This window comes from Salminus brasiliensis, chromosome 10 (assembly GCF_030463535.1).
Source record: "Salminus brasiliensis chromosome 10, fSalBra1.hap2, whole genome shotgun sequence".
In the NCBI taxonomy this organism is placed as follows: Eukaryota; Metazoa; Chordata; class Actinopteri; order Characiformes; family Bryconidae; genus Salminus; species Salminus brasiliensis.
In genome coordinates, this window is record NC_132887.1 from 16,708,156 (window position 1) to 16,731,539 (window position 23,384).

At 39.4% G+C, this 23,384-nt stretch overlaps 2 protein-coding genes across 2 annotated transcripts in view; both read left to right on the forward strand.

The window, feature by feature from the left end:
- Positions 1-92: 92 nt before the first annotated feature.
- qpct (glutaminyl-peptide cyclotransferase) lies at positions 93-14,192 on the forward strand. Its single transcript, XM_072689488.1, has 7 exons — positions 93-351; positions 5,885-6,031; positions 6,130-6,411; positions 7,876-8,043; positions 9,931-10,030; positions 10,550-10,666; positions 11,668-14,192. Exons 1-7 carry the CDS (start codon positions 271-273, stop codon positions 11,832-11,834), a joined length of 1,062 nt encoding a protein of 353 aa, XP_072545589.1. The 5' UTR covers positions 93-270; the 3' UTR covers positions 11,835-14,192.
- A 5,415-nt stretch (positions 14,193-19,607) lies between these two features.
- The window catches only part of LOC140564230 (connector enhancer of kinase suppressor of ras 3-like), a 60,969-nt gene continuing 57,192 nt past the window's right edge, over positions 19,608-23,384 (forward strand). The window contains exon 1 of the mRNA XM_072689489.1: positions 19,608-19,838. Coding sequence (XP_072545590.1) covers positions 19,787-19,838 — 52 coding nt within the window. The 5' untranslated portion in view covers positions 19,608-19,786. The remainder of the gene's footprint in view (positions 19,839-23,384) is intronic.

Consider the following 23,384-nt stretch of genomic DNA (forward strand, 5'->3'; position numbering starts at 1 on the left):
TGATTTTGGAATAAAATCTGTGAAAACTGTAAATGAAATAAACAGTACGTCGTTTACGTCATCCAAAACCGCTGTACAGTGCATTTGCCGATCTATTCCCAGGCTGTGTTTATTGAATGAGACCCAGGCTTATGCTCGGGGCTTACGGGTCCTCCCTCGAGTCCCTCACATGATCTGGAGCAGAAGAGTCGAGGAGTCGGTGGAGGCGAGCGGAACGCACCGTGCGTAAAACAGCCTGTGGAGACACGACCGCTTCTAGACGACTCCACCATGTGCCTCTTAACTTTGCTCGGCGTCTTTTTGGCCTTTACGGCCCCCATCCGTGCCCAGATACCGTGGACTCAGGAGAAGGTACCGTTATTTACCTTTTTATGGGGAGAACGTGTGGGCTGAATCTCCGTTTCTGCGCAGTTCACCAACTCATTCTGTCCATAAGAATGACTCTCTCGTGGGGATTGCTTCGCAGTTTTCACACATTTTGACTGATTGTAGGGCGAAAATGTTACATTTTCCAGAAAAAATGAATGGCGAGTGGGAATAATTAGTTTTGCAGGCGATGATTCATGTGTTACCCCGACTGTAAGTTTTTTTTTTGGCTGTATCGAATAACATATCATCCGTAAGCCTGCTGTTTTTCTGTGGATTTCTTTAAAACGGTGGTCTGTATCTGCTATATCGATACATCACAAATGCGCAGTAGCTACTGAGTCTTTTATTTCTCGGCTTTACTGATGACTTTCAGCTTTTAACAATACAGAACTCAGTCGACGCACAGTTAGTGCATCCTGCCCTTATTAATGGACCCGTTACTGGTGAGAGAATGCACTTGGGTGAGCAGATTGTATCGTAGGTGTCTTGGACATCTTCATCCCCCTTCATCCACCTTGTTCTCTCTCTCTCTCTCTCTCTCTCTCTCTCTCTCTCTCTCTCTCATTCCCTTTCTTCGCCTTGTTGCTATGGCAGCACACTCTTCTTCATCGATCCCCCCCCCAATGGAGATCGTGATATTTATAGATGTGGAATGAAATCCCATTGACGCTTTCTCAGATTCCCAAGAGAGCCTGTCTGAATGGCAGTGTGCTGTAATTCATCACTGACTGTTCTCTGAGTGATGGTAATCTGTCTTACATTTGTGTCAAATCAAGGTTGCCACAGGAGCTCTATCTTTCTTATCTGTCTTTATCTTACCCATCTATCTCTGTCCGTACTTGGACATACTCTGTTCTAGACCTCAGTGACGGGATGCGTTGAATTGATAAGCTCATGCATTAGTCAGACTGGCCTGGAGCAGGGATCAGCCAGTCTGCCTTTAAATGGAGCACTTTCTGTGATTGTGCATTTCACTGAGCGTGACTGACGTGCTTGTTGACAGATCTTGGGTAGAATTAGTGATAATAACGGGAAGCCAACATGAACTTTGAGACCAAATAAAGGTGTCTGACGTCAGACATGATCAATGCTGTGTAAAATGCCGGATGACACGTCTACAATCTTAAGAATAAAGGTTCTGTGAAAACCCCCTATGTTGGTATGGAAGCTTTAAGTGTCCTGGGTTCTTCACACACACATATCCCATTTACAGCAATGGTTCCTCAAACAAAACAGCTACACTCTTATAAAGGGGTTCTTTAACAAAGGTGTTTTTGAAGTGGGGAACTGTGGGGCCTGAGGGCCTGGATTCAGCACAGAGGGCCTAACACTCCTACTCAACCCAGAAATTAATTGAATGGGTTGAATCAGATGCGTTTGAGAGATATAAGAATAAAATTGTGCTGGAGTCCGGCCCACCAGGATCAAAGTTCCCCACCCCTGTTTTATTTAGAACATGGCAAATTAAATAACGTATTGTTATTTAAAGAACCTTTTGGAAATGGTTCCACATAACCCATAGGAACAAAGAGTGGTTCCTCTATGACACCTCTATGGTTACGAGTGTGATGTATATTCCTGCCAGCTAGTATGAACCTATATTTTAGATTTCATTAAGGTTCTCCTACTCAGCTCAGAGTAGGCTCTCCTACGAATAACCTCCAGCTGCAGCTCCCCTGTACTTAATGCTCTTGAAATTTCTGTTGCCTGTGTGGTCACACCGGACCACATAATTACTCACCAGGCATATGCAATGTATAATTTTCCCTCCAAACAAGCAGCAGCATGCTCTCTCTTTCAACACTACAGCTAAGCGTCACTACCATATGTGTCATCTGAGGATTTGCAATTCAGAAAGGGGAAGTGTTGAGGGCAGCATTTGTCTGTCCAAATATAGAGTGAAAAACAGAGATTCTGCATTTGGAATATATGTGAATTTTATTATAGTTTTCAAAACACTGAGACTTGTATTTACACTATTTACATAAGTGTTTCCCAATGTGAAGATATTGTTTATTTATCGTCTATTCCTTACTGGGTTTGGATTCGTGTCCCTGTCGTTTACTCTCATTTTTACTGCTGTAATACCTCACATAAATAGTCTTAAGTAAAATTCTACATCAGATTCGTGATGTGTTTTTAAACTAGATAACTGTTCACAGCTAAGCTCTTATAATGATGGATCCCGTTATCCTTGTAAACTAAACAAATAGCACATAAGAAAACACTGGTAAACATCAGCATTAAAACTGCGCAAGAACAGGTGGAGAATGAGGTGTGTGAGTGTGAAGAACCTCTAAGTTAGTAGGGAACGTTGACATTATATCAAGGTTCTTTAGACCTTCATAATCACACATCTGTATTACCAAAACGGTTCTTTATGGTTGTTTTTTTACGAACTTTATAGAACTATGAAGACTCCAAGGGTAATATAAAGAAAATATTTTGTAGATGCTTCTTCATAAATATTTTTTTCAAAATGGCCCTATGTAGCACATGTTTTAGTTTATAAGTTAAATACATCAGACATCAGGAGTTGTATTTAACACCCAGAGAATTACTGTAAGTCTGATCGGCTCATTTCCAGTGTTGCCACACCTTCTTCCATCCACCAAGATCTGTGAAACTGCCGTGTGTACATTGGGGACCTGACAGAGGCCGTGAAAACTGTAGAAACTGTAGGGTTGTTGCTCAAGATAACAGCACCAACAGTAACTGGATTACTCAACATGCTACATGCACTGTCTGGCATTTTAACTAGCCACACCTTGGTTTGTGTTGGATCCAGTGCTAATATTGTCTGATACTGATTAAAAATGTTATATTATGATGACTGATACTATTAGTTTAATTATGTATGGTAAAACTGGACATAACAATATTCTTTTGAAATTTTGATGATTTTGTAATCGCGATACAAGAGCAACGTGGATATCATCAGTGCTTAAAGAACACTGACCAACTGCACATTTCATTACAGAATGTGTAGTTAGTGCTGTTTAATTAGATGAAGCTCAGCAGATTCTGAATAGAAATCCCTGTACTCTGTGTTTGAATAGCAGTTTTTAAGAACCAGTTGCTACTGATGCATTTTGTCTGCATGTCAAAATATTGCAATAAATATTGTGTATCGTGAAATTGTCTTTAAATAATTTAATAATATTATTTATTTACCATATTGCCGAGCCCGACACAGTAGTTTTAGTTAAACTGTTCTTGACATGGTTTCAGCTATTAATTGTCATGCAAACAGCAGATACTCAAAAGTCATAAAGTGTTCATATCATGGAAAATGTTCATTTAATTAAATAACATAAGATCCTGTTTAAACATGGTTGAGGTTTCAAAACATTTAGTCTATTTAATCTCTACCTGGCAACTAACCTGTGATAACAGATTATTCTCCGTTTTTATGCATGTCATTTTTACATATTTCTGTGTATACACATTTACTCATATCAGTCTATTCAGGCTGCAGCAATTTATCCCTACGTATTTATTGTAAAGGTATAAGGAGGTTTTTTAGACAGATTGCTTGTAAGTGAGTCACAATACAAGCCAGCTAATTAGAAAATAGAACATTTAACATGGTTGCTGTAAAATAAAATCTCGTATATCCATTTGTTTGTTGTTGTTGGTTTATTTTTATTTACCAGCAATTCCTACATTATATAAATACTGATAAGAAGTGACAGTGACAAAGTATTACAGTTACAGTTAATCCTCAAAATGGCTTTACAGATTACAGGAGAAATTGTACATTGGAAATCAATGTAAAAATTTGTATTTTATTTCATTTTTAAGTATTTTGTTTGGTCCATTCATCATGAAAGTTTGACAGAATGTCAATGACAGCTGGCGAATTATGGCATAAAGTGGCACAAAATGTTTTATACAATTAAAGCAAGCAATGTATCTAGTCATATAACCTTTAGTCCTTACAAATAATGGGAAATTGCATCTCAAACAATGTTCCCTTATCAGCTGACAGTGGTAGATGTCTGATAATTTCCTGGAACTACTAATAGCTGCTGATTTTATCAGCCAGAAAAGTAGGAGCCCATTTGAGTCCTTTCCCACGGAAGGTCAGCTGCCTAATACTAAGTGATAGAGTCTGTAAATGGAGTGTAATGAGACTTTGGTCAATGACATTAAACAATAGTGACTCACAAGCTGACTGGTGCACAGTTGCTTTTGTTGACTGAGCAAATACGACAATTTCAGCAAACATCACTAACTATCAAATGGACACTTGCATATATTTTTCTCTTTAAACGGAATTGAAGGATGAAAGAAAAGTTAATAAAGTCATTGTTGTGTTTCTGAATATTGTTTATGCAAATATTCACGCATGCACATTTTTAACACTGTGGGCTCTTTAATGGGAACACCTTCTCTTTCCAAGAAAAAACTGCCTAGTCAATGATGCACCATAGACTGTGCTTTATCTTTGGGTGTAATTTTGTTTTCAGTTCAGTTTTGGTTCTTGTTTTAATGAACATCTTGCTCATGGCCACATCCTGCCTCATATCGTTATACATTGTGGTTAACCACCATGGGGATAGGGGAAGGGGATAACCACCATGTACCTACAGTATATACAGATGGGGGACCTAATGTACCCCGTCGCACATACTGTAGATACATGTGTTCCCAGGTTTTCCTCTAAGTACACCAGGTTAGTCTTTAATAATTTTATTACAGCTATTGATGGCAAGGTTTTCCAAATAAATTGAAAGGCTAGGTATTGCCAAACATTTACAGACAGTGTATGTGTACTGTACTGTGTGTACTATACTAATGTAATATACTATTCTGTGGAGATCTCTTAGGTTCACAGACAAAAAGAACATTGTCCTATCAAGACTTTTCCCCTGTAGAATATAGGTTGATACACATAAACAGGTTCTTCCCAAGGCCGGGCCTTCTCAAGTAGAACTGAAGGCTTAATGCTTCAGGTTAACCACCAACATAATTAGGAATTCACAGAGCAGCATTGCACAATTAAAACACGCCAGATCTGTAGCATCTAACCATACTGACCAGTAGGGCTACGCAATAGTGGTATAGGGCATCACAGCAGGCCTGAATATTTCCACAGTTATGCAAATACTGTGTATTTCCATTTTAGACATGTTTCACTTTTTGCTATAATGGGACCCTGGCAGTTGTTCTTCACATTATGTATTTAATTTTTGTTGTATTTTACAATGAATGCACCAATATAAATGCTCCAAAATGACTTTTATTTATTATACTTTATGAATATTTTTACATTGACTTCCATTGAAAGTGTTTTTTCCTTCTACTGTAAAGTTGCCATTTTGGAGATACAAGGTTTTTGTGAATGTACCTTTACCCAATCAGAATGCTTTTTTAAATGTCTGCTGTGAGCATCTTAAGAAGTAATTTAATGTGATCAGACTCCTGGTATTGATACATCAGTATTATAAGACTGCAACAACATCATGGATTTAAGATTTACTCTTTTTTTTCTATTCATTTTCTTTTCCAGCTGTACCACAAGGCGAGCACTCTGAGTTCCAGTGATCTGACCAGTATTCTGGCCAACACAAACATCGATAATATGTGGGAGACAGACCTGAAGCCCATGCTGGTGGTGCGTTACCCAGGTTCCACAGGAAGCCAGGCAGTGCAGAAGGTGTGAGCATGTGTTTGTCTTTGTCAGTCTAAGGACGTGATGCTCATGCCAGCTGAAAAAAAGCCTAATCATATTCAGTGTTCTTTCTCTGTCTCCAGCAAATTAAATCTACCCTGGGTGCACTGAAGGCTGGCTGGAAGGTGACTGAGGACCATTTTCAAGGCAACACACCATACGGACAGATGCCTTTCACTAACATAATTGCCACTCTCAACCCCTCTGCCAAGCGGCAGCTAGTGTTGGCCTGCCACTTCGACTCTAAATACTACCCTCCTCAGTGGCACGGCCGACAGTTCCTGGGGGCCACTGACTCAGCCGTACCTTGCTCCATGATCCTAGAGCTGGCCCGAGCACTTGACCAAGAGCTGAAGACTATAAAGGTGAGATGCGTTAAGGAAATTCTTTAAAATGGTAATTTTTTAGGTGATGCAAAAACCTTAAAGGGCCGCTATTATGAAAAACTCATGTAGAAAAAAAAATAAACGAATGGCTGAAATAAAAGACCTCAAGTAGAACATAAACGTTGTTTCCAGAGGTAAAGTTCACTTTATGAAAAATAAGCTACAAAACAGTTAATTTACAGCCTACAGTAGTTTAGTTCCACAAATTAATTTAAATGAAGTTATAAGGATCCTTCCTCATTGCGCTGCATTTCAAATGAGGCACAATACAGAGCCAGTTGAACTAGAGATCGTCTTAAAAGCATGATGTGCAGTGCATACACAACAGATGTGCAAATGCACACACACACAGCTTATCTAGTCCCTATAGAGAAGTATTGCCAATAGACTAGGACTCTCTTGAGCAGATAAACATTAACCTATTGGCACCATGCCAGTATGGATTATGCCAATTATCCCAGTGCTTTTGGGATAAATTGGAGAGTTGAGGATGAGGTGGGGTGCTGATCATCAAACGTCCTGACCTCACTAACGCTCTTGTCACTGAATGCAATCAAAGCCTCACAACAGTGCCCTGAAATCCATTAGAAAGCCTTCCGTGGACAGTAGAGACAGGTACTCCAACAAGAGCAGGAGAAACTTTTTTTTTTTATACCCTTGATTTCAGAAGAAACAATGAATGTGCCGGTGTTCCAATACTTTTGAATGCAAGTTTTGATTTTCCTGTTGGTTCCTTGGTTTATTCATCTTAAATGTGAACAAAATGAAAAGTGAAGCTGTCATTTTCAAACCAATCGAACAAATTGACTGTTCTGTTTCAAGAATAGCTCAGAATAATGACGATTAACTGAGAAAATGTGGTATATGGCCAGTGAACTGCCACATTAATTGTTTCCCCAGTTGTAATGCAGGTAATTCAGCTCATCCGTTTACCTTTTGGAAAGTTCTCTGTGTGTTATTCCAGCACAGGCTTTTAAAAATGCTGCCTGCATGAATTGGGCTGATGTGTAAGTGACAGTTCTTCCCTTTGGAGGGCAGAGGGGACTGTTTATTTGACAGTGTGACAGTGAGACTGACTGGAGAGGAGATACATCAACAGAAGGGAGTAGAGAGAAATGTCAAAGAAGCATGACAGCACAAGGCATCATTCACACACCATTACGCTATAGTGTTTATATTCTACTATAATATTTAAATGCAATAGCTCAGTTAACTCCCAAAATATTAAACTGCAAAGCGCTATGCGTGAGCCCACACTCAAATTCTTCATAAATACAGATCAGTTTTATTTTATTTACTAAATCATTAAAGTTATTAAATGATAAGAAGGATAATCAGAAATATTATACAAATTACAAACATGCCATTAGAATCTGATTTAATTTGATATACTCACCACTAGATGGCAGCAAGTGTGTATTGTGATTTTTGTATGTTTTTCAGGACTCAGGGTCAGACCTGTCTCTGCAGCTGCTCTTCTTTGATGGAGAGGAGGCTCTGTTTCAGTGGTCCTCCACTGACTCTCTTTATGGCTCCCGCCACCTGGCCCACAAAATGGAGAGCACCGCACACCCCAAGGGAGCTACAGACACAAACCAGCTACACAGCATCGTACGTTTCTCTTATAAGAGCACACTTTTACATGGGTAAAATGGGTAAAAAGTGTGCATCCCAGAAGCCTTACAAGGCACAGTCACCAAGGTTACCCCCTTTACTACAGACCCCAGTGTAATTGCACCAAGAATATCATTATTCCCAAGCAGTGTTGAGTAGTAATAGACTAGGACAGAAGAATACATTTGACAATATTTGTAATAAGATTACAGCTACTTTTTAATAAATTATTTTTAATTATAGTTTTAATTAAGCATCATATCCTAGTCCACATCAATAACATCAGAATATTATTTTATTAATTTACTGAGTGTGGCCATAAATATCAGGAATTAAACAGAGCCCTGAACTAAACAACTAGGCTCCCTGTTTCAAATGTACAAGTCATTGTTTTTTTCTAGATCACAACTTGTTTTTCTTATCATCTTGTGATAAAAGGTTGTTTTTTCAAGATTACAACTTTGTTTTCTCAAGAAAAATAAGCTGTGATCATGAGATAAAGGCACAAAAAATAGAATGAACTCATGGCCTTACATTACATTTTCTGCTAATTTGAGTTTCCATTTAGAATGCAGTGTAGATCAGGACTAAGCTTAAAGCAGCATTATGTAGTTCTTGCTCATGGGCTCCCCTACAATCAGGAAGTGGAACTTACAGGACACGCTTACATGAATTTCTGGACAAGCTGAGTGACTGAAGGTGTCACTGAAGGTGGAAGAATGGTGTGAACTGACTGGTAGAGTAATATTACAGGATTTTACTAATATGATGTTTCTTGCACGGTTCTCGTGAGCATTGTCCTGCCCGCTTCATTAAAGTTACATAGTGCAGAACCTGGCGTGTCGAGCCTGGCGTAAAAATGATAGAGAGGCTGTTTCCCTTGTAACAGTTCAGTGGAGCATCAACAGGATTTTGAAGCTGTTATTTTAAGGTAGAAATGCCACATAATGCTGCTTTAATCCCTGTCTGGGAAATCAGTCTTATAACTGAAAACAGTAGTTATGAGTGGTTTTGTAAAGGAAGAAAGATAGAAGGATGAGGGGATTTTAGTGCTCTGTCTTTCTTTAAAAAAAAAAAACGCACATACCTGTTGTTATCAGTCACTGGATAACAAAGGTATGCGTGTTTTTTAAATATATGAAGAAGGATGAGGGGATATTAGGGGTTCGTCCTTATCGTGGTTTAAATGTTAGCAATTTACCAGTATGAAGAAAAATAACACAGCTAGATCAGAAATAATCCAAAAGTAATCTGAGTACTTTTATCTTTTAGGTAATCATTATAAATGAAACAGTAATCACACACGTAACCTAATGCCTAACACCCTTCCCAGGGTAGGACTAGGATCCGGTTTTCCTTCAGTCTGGTTTGGCCAGAAAAAAAAATCTGTGTGAAGAAGAATTTATAGGCCTAAAGAACCTTCACTTGATCTACAGGTTATTTACCAATTTAAAGGTTCTTCACATCTCTATTGAACGTGGTTCTTTATGGAAGGGGTTCTACCATGGCATCACTCAGCTCAAAGAACCATTGCAGATTGTTGTGCAGGAAACAGTGTGTTAATTACAGTTTGCACTTAGAGGATAAGACTGGGCTTATTGAGAGCACACACCACACACTCTCGTAGACAGTCAGGCCTTGGTGTGGAGTCTTCCCATGAGGTAGTGCTGCAGACACTGGGCAGCATATGACATCATGTCTTTTCTCAAAGACTGGTGGGAAGCGGAGTCTTTGAAAGCTTATCTTAAAGAGCGAAACACGGCAACGTTGTTTAGGAAAGATTTTCTCTACCCTCTCTCATGCTCTCGCTCTCTGTCTGTTTCTTTCTCTTTTTTTTCTTTCTTTTTACTCGCTTCCTCTTCGTCTCCCTCTTTTCCGTTCCAGGATCTTTTTGTTCTGCTGGACCTGATTGGTGGTCCCATGCCTCGTTTTGGTAACCAGTTCTCCAACACTGCCAGGTGGCTCTCCAGGCTCCAAAATATCGGTAAGCCTCTTTCTTCCCCTCTTAACGCTCTCATCCCTGTTTCTTCTGTCTTCCTCTCCATTTTGGCAGAGTGTCCTGCTCTCTCTCCTTCCCCTCCTCCTGTCCTTCTTACTTGAGCAGATGGTATGGATCATGGAGGAGGGTTATAGCTTTAGAAGGAGGCCGAAACCCTGTGCAATTACAAACAAATGTCAGAAATTATAAAATGCTTGTGAAATGGAACGGGTCACTACAGGTTCTTATCAAACTGAAATGTTTACAAAACCCTTTTTATAAACTCTGCTGAACCTCAGCATTGGACAAAGTGTATTGTCTCGTATTTTACTGTGATGTCCCTCATATTTTGCAGCTGCTTGACCCGAGTGTAGCATAGTTCACTAAGCAAGACACACTTGCACTTGATCATTTGCTTATAGACTTTCCCTGACCTATGATCTTAGTCTCTGTTTTGAGTCTCCAACACTGTGTGGTCATTCTAGGCACAGATGAGCAGTAGATAATCTGTCCTCTTGCTTCTAGAGCGGCGTCTGCACGTACTGGGGCAGTTGAAGGATCACCCCAATGAGGTTCAGTACTTCTGGCCGGGTCTGCCTGTGGGTCCAGTTCAGGATGACCATATGCCGTTCCTTAGCAGAGGTAATATCAAAGTGCCAGTTATACTCACATAGTTTTGCTTTGTCAGAATCCATGTACACATGAGGAATTTGTCTTGGTAAATGACATGTTGGTGAATCTTTTTTATTAACAAATGTTTAATGGATGTTTAAGAGAAATGTGAAAAATGAAAAGTGGTACAAAAATAGATCATGAATATGTGATTATGGTGTATGTGGAAGCTCACACAGTGTTATTGATGCAAAGCACCAAAAGCTGTTTGAGTACTAATAGCACACCCTTGTGGAAAATATTTAGCCGGTTCATTATAGGAATAGACACAATGCACCAGCTAAACAGCAGTGCCCGATATATTATGTAGTTTGTTCAGTACTGCAGTTACTGTGCACTAATTTTTATTAAAAACAAAATTTTTACTGAGCATGAAATTTGAATGCTCTCTATAATTGGTCTAAATTTATATTTCACCTGTAAATTAACCATCAATTAATAAGTTAATTTAGTAGTACTGATAATTAATTTTTTTTTTTTTTTTTTTTTGCATTTGCTTTGTACCTGCAGATATTTCTACTGCCCCTAGAGGGCATGCCGGTCTCATACCGGTCACTATATTTTAAGGTCAAGTGTAGGCAGCCAGGTAACAGCATTTGGAAGGTTAGCAGAGAAGGAAACCATACAGCTTGTCAACCGCTTCTAGGTCATTTTAGGCTTAAGGCCTTAGTTTTGGCATGTTACACTTTTCCGTCTGTGGTAAGACAGGCAGTGTAACTTAATAAAAGTCCTCCTGGATGCCTGGAATTCTATTTACATCTCTTACAACATATTATGCAGTGCGATACAACAAGTGAAGTCGATAGAAGGTTTGGGGTTAACTGTAAGGTTATTGCTGTAGTTAGTGAGAGCCTGATCTTTGAGAAAAAGAAGACTGACTGCAGGAGATAAAGATATTATAGTATTTAATATAAGAACCTCTTATAAGAGTCTTATTACTCCAAGCCTCATCACTCACTATGTTCTCACAGGGGTTCGTGTTCTCCACCTTATCCCCACCCCATTCCCCTCTGTGTGGCATACCTTTGATGACAACGAGGAGAATTTGGACCGCGCCACGATTGAGAACCTCAACAAGATCCTACAGGTGTTTGTGCTGGAGTACCTCAACAAGAAGAGTGAGGATCATATTCCATAATGTTGCTGACTGTCTACCTAACAGTTTCAACCACCCCAGCTGTGAAGTCCCCTTACCACAAAGCTCCAAATAACATGGTCCTGCAGAAACCTCAGTATTCAAATTAGCCTTCTATGGAGTCACTTGTGCATCTAATGTGTGTTGTATCAAAAGCAGCTTATTGTGTGTTGCACCGCAGGACCAAATATGACTCCTGAGATTTCTCCAGAGCCTAGTCATGAGCCTTCACATTTCCAATGGTGTATTATGAAAGCCTTAGAATATTTTATATATCAAAAAGTTCTAAGATGTTACCTTGCATCACTTCTAGATGGATTCAAATGTAATATTAATACAATTCAATTTAGATTTATATGTATTCTGCTTTTTACAACAAACCTAAAGTCCTAAAGTGTTTTTATTTTGGTTCAGCCACAATATGCATAGATCTACATGAAAGTATGTATAGAAATTAAAGCAAGTTTTGTTGTAATAGAGCGATCATGCTACCGGATCCAGTGTGCTCTTTATCTTCACTTTGTGCCATGTCTGTGTCTGAGCCACAGAGAAAGAAGTGGTCCGGATTCTGTGATCTGCGATGGAATAGATGTCATACTGTGTTTTTAAAAAGGCTCTTGATGGAACCGTTAGGTGTTAAGGAGCCTTTTAAAAATGATATTATTATGCTTCTTGAACGCTTAGTTCTCTGTATGACACTAAATCTGACACCTACCTTTTGTCATATTGTATTTTGATTACACCTTATACTGTATATATATATATTTTTTTTTTTTCATGCACCTGGCAGGACAATGAAAGGGACATTAAAGGTCCTGTATCATTGAGAACTTCATTGTCCTCCCTTTTTTTAAATGAACATTGAAGTACATTGTTAAAGTTTGTTTCACAGTGTACAGTTCACTCCCCAGTCCATACAGCCCATATACAGAAACTTGGATGCAAAAACAGCCCATTTCAACAATGGGCCTACAGAAGTGTAGGCTATGGGTTTGGTTGTCTCTGCATAGTTTAATAATGAGAGTTTGGTACATGGTTCTCCTTAAAGAAAATAAAAAAGGCCAATTTTAAAACCCCAATACTGTTAAGTAACAGTCTTGACTCATTATACACAAAAAGTATTGGGACACATATTCTTTCATTGTTTCATCTAAAGTCTATTATCCTGCTCTTGTTGGAGTAACCGTCTCTACTGTCCAGCAAAGGCTTTCTACTAGATTTTGGAGCATCGATGTGAGGGTTTGATTGCATTCAGCAACAAGAGTGTTAATGAGGTCAGGATGTTGGATGGTCACCACCCCACCTCATTCTCCAACTCCCTAACTCATCCCAAAAGTACTGGATGGAGCACCATCCATCGTTCCAGAGAATACAGATCCACTGCTCCACATCTCAGTGCTGGGGGGCTTTATACCCCTCTAGGGCCTGGAAATAGGCTTGGTGCCAGCAATAAGTTCATGTTATCTGCTTCAGAGAGTCCTATTGTATTGATGGTAGTATATTTCTACAGGGACTAGTATTGACACAGATGTGTTACATAAACCAAGCACACTAGCCAAAGCCTTGCTAAACAATATCAGAATGAGTAGCTCTGTTAAACCATAAGCTTATAGTCAGCTTTCTGCAATATCTGCCATGACTGTCTATCAGTAACACTGGTGACCAACACACCACTGCCAGACTTTGTTAAGTATCTTAAAGCAGGTTGCTGCACGAACACGACCTTGTGAGCATGGTTCTCCTAGGTGCCACTTCCTGGATATAGGTATCTCAAACTTCAAGGGCCAGGAAGTCACTGCTGGGAGGCAAGCAGGTAATAGGCAATGAGGTTAGCAGCTAGGCTAACACTAGCTCTGGGAAGCATGTGTAAAACATGGGATACCTTTCTGGGATAACTGAGGAAAAATGATTATATTTATTAAGTTCAATTTGAACCTGTATTATAAATCTATTCCACATAAAATATCTCTATAAACAAGCTTAGTTGTTTCCAAAGATTTGACAGTACAGTATTGTACATTTTTACAGATTAGAACAATTTATAGATATAATTTGGCTTGGATTGGAAGACTGCCAGCTGAATATGAACATACGGAGGATATATGAGGAAGCTAAGTGGGGTCACATTCCTGCATCGGTCTCCACAGCAGACAATTCCAGGAAACTTCTCGTTATCTGTCTCAGTACACAGTCATGTTTTCATACAGTGTTTATGTAATATTTTTATGCAAACCCCCCAAATTCTTTAAACATGTAATATGTTGTGACAGTGCTGGGATTGCAAATTAATTTGTGAATTATATCAGTTATGCATAAAGGATGACAAATTACACATATGATTAAAATGATCACTTTGATTAAGATCTGTGTTCTTTGTTTATTTTCCTCGACTGTGTTGTTTCCGGTGCTGGCCCATATTTCAGGGTGGACATTGTTGTTCAGGAAGCATATGCAAACAGGAAGCTTTGACAGCATTGCTATTCTACTGACCATGGTCCAGCACTCAGATAGCCTTGTGCTTCACCGGCCCTGCACATTCCCACAACACACAGAGACCCACCCTGTCACTGCTTTTGGGAGCTTTTCTGCAGCCGACATTCCCATGGTTCACTGAGTTGACCTGTCATGCATTCCACTGTGTCACCTTTGTGAAGCCCACCCTAATGAAGTACAGCGGAGTAAAGGTTTCCAAGACTCTGGGCCATGAGTCGACTGTAATCCATGGTCCTTGTTCAAAGGTGTAATTCAATGAGACCCATATTAAGCGGAATTTGATCTGTGAGATACACTACATGTCCAAATGTTTGTGGACACCCTTTCCAGTACTTTGAATTGCACCCATTGCCATTACCCAATGCGCATGCAGAGCTTGTCTAGTCCCTGTAGAGATGTATTGCAAATGGAATAGGACTTTCTGGAGCATATAAACAATAACCTATAGGGTTTTTTATGCAATGTCAACCAGGAGGCAGAAAGCAACCAAAAGCATCAGCCTCCACGCCAGAGAGCAAAAATGACATTGAGTTGCTGATGACAAAAAGTTTAATATTCCAAGGGGTTTAAAATTCCCTTTATAGAAGATGAAAAACAAACAGATCCAAACTCTGAACTTGTGAGTCAACAAGACTTCATAAACAGTGTGAAAACTAAGTTGATTACAGCAGTTGAGTAACACAGTCTAGTGCCCAGCAATATTTTCAAAGAACGTTAGCCTCCTGGCTGTGTGTGCACCCAGTAATGTTTGTAAAGAAGAATCCTGTCTATTGGCACCATGCCTAATGCCAGGTGTGGCCTAGAGTGGTATAAAGCCCCCCAGCATTGAGCTGTGGAGCAGTGGAACTGTGTTCTCAGGAATGATGGATGGTCCTCTATCCAACACTTTTGGGATGAGTTGGGGATGAGGTGGGGTAGCGATTATCCAACATTCTGACCTCACTGACACTGGGGTTGCTGAATGCAATCAAATCCTCACAGCAATGCTACAGAATCTAGTAGAAAGCCTTATTTGGACAGTTACCAACAAAAGCAGGACAGTTCTTGATTTCAGAAGAAACAATGAATGAGCAGGTGTCCCAGTACTTTTGTCTATGTAGTGTAGATCAAAAGCTAAATTTGAAAACAACAGTTATTCTTGATGGAGGGAGGGAAAACCCATTACATTAAGTTATGAAGACAGATGCCATTCTAGGACAGTGCATCGCATCACATCCATTAAGTCTTTAATTAAGCAATTTAAGCACAGAAATGCTAAAACAACCTGGGGTTTAATCAAACAAATGAAGTGAGTTACTCGGTGTGTCCTGGGCACTCTATCCAGGGGGTGTTCCTGTCTAGGAGTCGGGGAGGACGCTATGGACAGGTATTAAGGACTGTTGTAACATGTTTTGTAAATATTCTTATTTATTACAGTAATAATGGTATGACCCAGATCTCTACTTGACGGTGGGATGTTCGGCATATAGGCACCGAGACTGAGTGTGTGTGGAATCTGTTTTTCTTGCTTGACTGAATGTGAGTATGTGCCTATCAGGCTTCACAGCTAACAGGCTTTAACACCAAAACTGGCTTGAAAGCAAGTTGGTGGATGCTATAGATTAGGGACATATGGAGCCACCTTTGAACTTGATCTGAGCATTGATTTTATCCAGTATAACACAACTCAGCTACCACACAACACCACATCACGTTACATTATAAATAGTGTTGTAAAAAGTAAGATGTGTTCACTATTATTATGCTATTAGTATTTGCAGCTCTGAAATCCCATAATGCCAATGTTTCTTTACAGTTTAGAGTTTGTTTCACCATGTACTAGCATGGGTAAAAAAAAGGGTGAAAACTAGAATGGGTTAAAAATGGGTGGCACCACAGGTTCTTTACCTGATGCCATAGAATAACTACTTTTGGCTCCCCCAAAAAAAACATTCTGCAAAGATTCTGTACCTATTCAGAGTGTGTTCCTAGAACAGTGGTCTCCGACTCTCCTCCTACCTTCCCACAGACTGCAGATCCAACCTTAATCCACCCAGCTGATCCAACTAATTCAGAATTTGTTGACTGATTGAATGGGGTGTGTTAGATTCAGGTTGGAGTTAAAACCTGCAGGAACGTAGCTCTCCAGGAGGAGGGTTGTCCTATAATCATCCATTGAAAGGTTATTAAGTATCTTTACTTTAATGAGTGTGTGACTTTTATGACTGCCTTAGGTGATCCAGATGCAGAACATTTCTCTGGACTGTAAATGTATGTAACATATTTTCCTCTGGACTATAATGACTGTTGTTGGTTTTGATGTATTGTATTTCTTGATTTTTTTAATATGTAAATGTGCCATTAGTTTTAATTAGTTAAGGTTGACTGTATCATCAGATGCTTATAGATTCATTCTGCACTAGTGCAAGAGTGGTCACTGTAGTGACCCAGCCAGCATAAAGCCACACTCAACAGCAGGAGAAATAGTAACTCACTATTGCAGCTTTCAACTGCAAAAGTGATGCCTGGATGTAACGTAAGTATAGGTGTACACCCAACGTAAGGTAATCTGACAGGAATAACAACAAGGAGGAGGGGCAATATGCAAATAGAGGGTGCCACAAAGACAGATGTGTGTTTTACTTAAGAGGGTTGCGCTAGGTCCTAAGCTCACTGTATTTCATTAAAATGATACTAATGTAAAAAAAAAAAACACCAATGAGAGAGAACTGACTAAAAATCAGCTGTCTCAGTGTCAAAGTTTCCAATCTTTCTCCCGTTGCCAATGACAACGACTAAACCAAACTGCAATATGTGAATTCAACTCAACGTTTAAATGTACAAATTCATCAAAGGTACCAAACTTCAAGTAGTGCACCAAAGTAGGAGCTGCATTGTTCTTGGAGACATTAAACTACTTGACACTATATTTAGGTAAATTCAGTGGTTAAATGTTTGAGTTTGGATGTTGATGAATCTTGATGAATGCCCTGCAACCCAAAAGACACAAATACATTTGGTCAGAAATATGCAGGCCAACCTGTAATAATTCCATATGAACTAACAGTGTGTTTTAAAATAATATTAAGCAAAACTAACATGTATTTTGGCCATATCATGCAGCAACCCCCCACCCCCACAGTTATTTTATCTTAATTAAATTAAGTATTAAGGATGTAATATGGCGCTTACACTACAGTGAGGCTTTACTGATTTCACACTGGTTCTAGTTTCCACAAAGCGTGCCAGAACTGAAACCTGATTTCTTGTGCACCTGTCCTGGATGTAAAGACTCTCTCAAGTTACTGTAAGTTTCTGCTGCATGGCGTCAATCAAGCCAAAGCATTTAGGGATAATCACACAGATAATCTGAAGAACATACAGCCCACTATCTATTTTCTGGAGGCATACGGCGTAAACATTTGATCACTTTGCATTGTACATATATATGCCTGCTGTTTACTGTGGAAATTATCTATATGAAGGTTTGCTTGTCTAGATTGTCAGTTCAAATGACTTGTGACAGATCATCCAACAGTCACCAAAACAGCAACACTGCTTAAATCTATTAAAGTAAGTTAATTATGCTAGTTACTAGGCCTTTGGACCTTAAATCCTCATTCTGGTCCTCCTTTTATGTGATTAAGCTTCACCAGACTCCCCGGAGGACTGATTTTCTTCTGTGTTATTATAATAATTTGAGTCTGCAAGTTGCTGCCTGAGCCAGTTCATCCCCAGTCACTCCCTTATCTTCCTCAGAGCTGTTGTGAGCTATGGGTGTAACCTGAATTTAATACAGTTTACCTGCCATTATGTTTGTGATTACCCATATTTCAATGTTGCAAACATGAATCATCTGTATCTCCTGGTTCCTAAAGATGAAAGGACCATTTGTGATCTTTACTATTTAATTTCCCTTGCAAGAACTGTCAACAGGTTTTGCTGGAGCATATTGTTGTGATTTGTAATGGCATATATTTGAAAACTATTTATTTTTTTGGCATAGAGCTTCTATTTCCTATATTCTATAGATCATTAAATACATTTATATATAGATATATAGAAATTGATTTGTAGATAGTTCACTGGGGCATTTGTTTGCTTTTTGTAATTATTTAAAAGCATTTTGCAGTCTATTCACTTTCACTGAATAGGTGAGAATGGGTGTGTAGATATAATACTGTATTATAATATTCATATTGTCATCAATGACTGCCGTTCAGTAACCACCATAATTGCCAGAGGTGGAAGAGGTGAAACTAGAGTTTCAGTTGTCAGTGTTTTATTGCTTGTGATATGAGTGAAGGTGTAATTACAGGCACACTCTAATTTCCTCTACAGCTGGTAGGCAGCAGTGTATACCTGATAAGGCGTGGTTTGTTTTTAAGTGGAAAGAGGAGTGGATCTCACTCCAGTACACCTGTTTCTTATGGCTCACATTGTGTAAAACAGACCTACGGTTGTTGTCTGTGTGCAGCTTCTGGGCCTGCCCTGACAAGAATACTACTACAACTGCAGCATCCATATTCAGTAAGATTTCCATCAGTAACAATTTGTGTGTGAGACCTTCACACGGGACCAGCGAGTCAAAACACCACACATACTGGCCACATTTATCTGACCTGCAGTACCATGTAATATATATATATATATATATATATATATATATATATATATATATATATATATATAGTATACACACTCACACACACACACACACACACACACACATATATATATATATATATATATATATATATATATATATATAAAATCACTGGTCTTGTTAGACTGGGGGCTGTTTTGGTCAGCTTTGATCATAAAAAGTAGTACTTGTTTAAAAATGGCAGATATTATTATTAATATTAAATGTTAAAATAAATGATTTAATGGCCATCCCATAGTCATTTAAAGAGTTATCTGTGTCACAGAACAGCAGCACTTGTATGTGCAGGTCAGAGAAAGTTAGCAAACTGGAAAGGTTTCTAGTAATTCTGTGTTGTTTTTTTATATAAATAACTATCATGCACTTTTTAAAAATATGTGAACTGATGTAAGAGGTAGAATAAGATGACTGACCCTGTCCGTCTCTCTCCCTCGTCCACACTGTGAGACCTGCGCTGTTTTATTATTGTTGCTCTCTAGTTTCCAGCGTGTTCACGATGGCTCCTCCCTCCCGTCGCGCGGGCGGGGCGCTCTTGCTCCTGATTGGTCGAGCCTGAGCGTAATTTGAGCCGTTCTCCCACCTCGCGGCTCCTGTGGCACAGAGAGCAACAGAGCTGTTTTTAGTGCTCATGTGTGTCTGAGAGAGAGACAGCGTGCCAGACTCGGTCAAACCCGACTGAAGAGGATTTCTGTTCGCCTGGTAAAACGACGGAAGCATGATTACAGAGAATATCTAGGCTGCGGCGACAGTCAGTGTTTAGTTAATCTTCAGAGAATTCGTGAGAATTTCCTTTATTGCTGTGTGTAAAATCCCAACCATGGAGCCGATCACCAAGTGGACTCCTACACAAGTCGTGGAGTGGATGAGAGGTGAGTTTACCGGCTACTGCACAGCTGGACTGCATTCGGTGTTTCTGTTCTTACGGTATTGGTTGTAGTCTTTTTAGAGCTACTGTCGGGTACTGATGTGTGTGTGTGTGTGTGTGTGTGTGTGTGTGTGAGAGAGAGAGGGAGGGAGAGAGTGAGTTTGGTGATTCGCATTGTTTACCTTGGAGTTTCGTAGAAACCAGTCTACTGGCGCCCAAGAGCTGGCCTACTGCTACCCTGTGTGGAGATAATGCTGATAATACTGATAAAAACGATGATAAAGAGGAACAGACACTCGTTTTAGACAACATTTTTAAAAGTTTTTTTTTTTTGTCATTATTGTAATCTGTTCTGGCTGACATGAAACCAGTGTGAGTTTTCTAGGTGCATTTTTACCTTATTAACGTTCCGCACGTTCAGTTATCAGAATAGCTCCTGACCAGCTGCTTAACAGAAAATCTAGGTAGTTCTTTATTTATCTGTCTACATTAAATATATGATCTGAACCAGCAGAATGACCAAAGCAAAGCTTTTCGGTACAGTAATGACCTCTCCCTGAAAACAAACAGCACCCCCTTGAAGGATCTGTTGATGCCTGCATTGCCCCACTGCTGGAAGTCTACTGAAGTTGACATCTATGGCTAGCGTGCATGTTTACACTGATGAAAAAGTGCTCAGAGGCCGGAGGATGTTCTGTTTTTCAGGAGCAGACATGCTTTCCCTCTGAGGATTATTCATGCATGATTATTTGTGTTTTCTCAGGACAGTAAGTTGTCATCAAGACAGGATTTCTCCTGGGAACAATATTCCATATTTTGCAGGAGTGACTCCGAGTCATCGCCTAAAAAAGTGTCAGCTCAGATCATCATGATGAGTGATGCGTGTTAGGGTGATTGTTAATATTAGAGTTTCTTAATGAATGTAGACAACCTTGCAGCACATTTAGGAGTATATCTGCAGCCACCACCCCCCCCCCCCACACACACACACACATGTAGATCCCCTCCATACATACATCATTGCAGCTGGGGGTCAGTGTCCGTTGATTCCGTCTCCTAACATAGCTGCTTATATACTGTCATATTTCTTGCTGCAGAGCTCAGATGCTATTCAGGGAATGTTCCACTGAAAATAGTTTTACGCTTACGAATTCGGCTTCATTTTTCCCCCTACTTGCTTGACTCCTACCCTTGCTGTGAGACAGCCGAGTGCCGCTCATTCTTTTCTATGTCTGCAAAGGCATTTCAGACATCCCGTTCTGATCAGCTTCTGTTAAAGAGCTGCTGAGTGTGTTCTACCAGAAGTGGTTTAACCTGGAATATGATTCACAACAGAAACTGGCTTCTGCCACCCTTAAAAAGGCAAATGTCTGCATACAACTCTTCAATCTAGCTGTAATAGACTGCAATAAACTTCTGTTTGCAGTGGTAGGTCGTCTAAATCGGGTAAGTAGACTATAAAACATTTATCATGGGTTTCCCCAAAGCCAAATGTTTGAACCCATATCCTAGAAGCAGTTTCGGAGCGTGGGAAATGTATTTGGTTTATTTTTAAGAGCTGGAGTCTTAATTAGAAGGCTGCTGATCCAGTGAGCCACATCTGGACAGCAAAATACAGTTTCAGTGTGACTTTCATGAGCCAACAAGGTTTGTCACCTGTTGGTTTCAGGTGACATAGGTCTCATCTGTCCATGAATGAGTTGGTGTGTATCAGCCTGGACAAATTACTGAGGCAACCCAGACACCCAAACAATTTAAACAGAGAAGGTTACAAAGCAACCAGTGCACTGTATTACCAAATCTGCACCTACACATAAACCTAATTATAATCATAACCTAACCTAAACGTAACGAAACCTACACCTTGACCTACTACACCTAAACCTAATTCTAACATAACCTAAACTTGACGTAAAATAACCCTTACCCTAACCTGTCTAATTTTATTAGTTAAACCTACACCTCAGTCTAAACCTAAACTTAACCTGCTACACCTAAACCTATTCATAACCATAGCCTAATCTAAATGTAACCCAACCCTTTACTTAGCCATAGTAGAATGTGACAGTGTGTTTCTGTCCATTAATGATTTAACGTTTTAATAAGCTTTATACCGGAGATTTGCAGCATGAATGTATCTTTAGCTACACTGTTTTCTCAAGTACAAGTTCTCTTCAAGTACATGGCAGACATTTGGCAAAACAGCACCATCAGTGGACTGGAGCTCATCTTGTGAATCGTAAAATTTGGGCAAAAACCTTGGTGTTTCTTAGTTTAGGACCAATGTCCTTACATTTTGTTATTTACCTAATAATACATGTTCACTTGGATTAAAACCTGCTAAATATTAAAATGCCAGTTGGATTTTGATTGTGTCTTGGCTTTAGTAACAAATATATTTTTGCATTAAGAGTTTTGTTCCTGGAGAATTTAATCAGAAGGAATATATTGTACCAAAATATGTCATATCAATAAACAGCAAAAATTTTTTTTACATTTTGCAGTGGGATCATATTATGACTCAAATGTCATGATGTTGCATCTTGTAGTTATTATTCTAGTAATCATGAGAAGATCTCTCTTTCAAACAGAAGAACACAGTCTTTCCTAGTCATCCTCCATACCCCACTGGGAAAGCGGGATTGGTTTAAATCGGCCTCACCGAAATAATCTTCTTAGTCTATACTTCCCCCTAAAACCCTGACCTGGTGTCTCAAACCATGGGTACTTTCGTTGATGAGAATAGATCATGCATGTGGAAAAGAATGACATCTCATTCCCCGAAAGTTCCTTGTGATCTAATGCGAAAAAGGAAGGTGAGTTCCGAAGACATGACGCATGATGTTCAACTACAAGTCTAAGAAGTCAATGTTTAACAGTGTAAAGCACATTTAAGGAAGTCCAACTCTGTGTGGGAAAGTTTGGAATGGTTGGAATTACCAGCTAACTGGTCATCCTAGCATAGTGAGTTTAGCTTTTCCTAAAGCAACTCAAGGAATGAAATCAAAAAGGCAAATATCCAGCTTCTTATTTTAGAACTGTCCCGTTGCATCAATGTTGGTGCTATCATTGCTTCATGACACCATGGGCTAGACTTTAGACCTATGGAATCACCATATGGCCACTGTTTGAGGCTCATCAATATTTAATGCAGACCTCCATTGTTTGTTGAAATTGGAGACCTGACAGGTATTTCCATTTGCATTTACTGTTGTCTTTACCTCGGTGTACCCTACAAAACGGGGGTTTTTCATGGGTTCTTCAGTAAAGGGAACGGTTATATAAAACCATGGCAACTTGGACAACGATTTGAATGCTTAAATTGTTCATGGTGTCATGTCATGGCATATGAATATTGTCCTGTTTGTCATGTACAGTTGCCTCTGTTTAACCGTTGCAGTCCAGTGGTTCAGAATGACTGACCTGCAGTCTCTCAATTCACTATCTCACATAATGGTTGGTAGCTTTTGCATTGAACACATTTCCAATGAAACCTAGATTATGTTGACATTAGCATGTTGAATCCAAGCTCAGTTTCTCACAGCGCAGA

Bases quoted from the DNA above. Each gene is read 5' to 3' on its own strand.
- qpct (XM_072689488.1), top strand. From the start codon at position 271: ATGTGCCTCTTAACTTTGCTCGGCGTCTTTTTGGCCTTTACGGCCCCC. The intron at 6,412-7,875 runs GTGAGATGCGTT...TATGTTTTTCAG, and splicing joins AAGAGCTGAAGACTATAAAG to GACTCAGGGTCAGACCTGTC. The intron at 10,667-11,667 runs GTAATATCAAAG...ATGTTCTCACAG, and splicing joins TATGCCGTTCCTTAGCAGAG to GGGTTCGTGTTCTCCACCTT.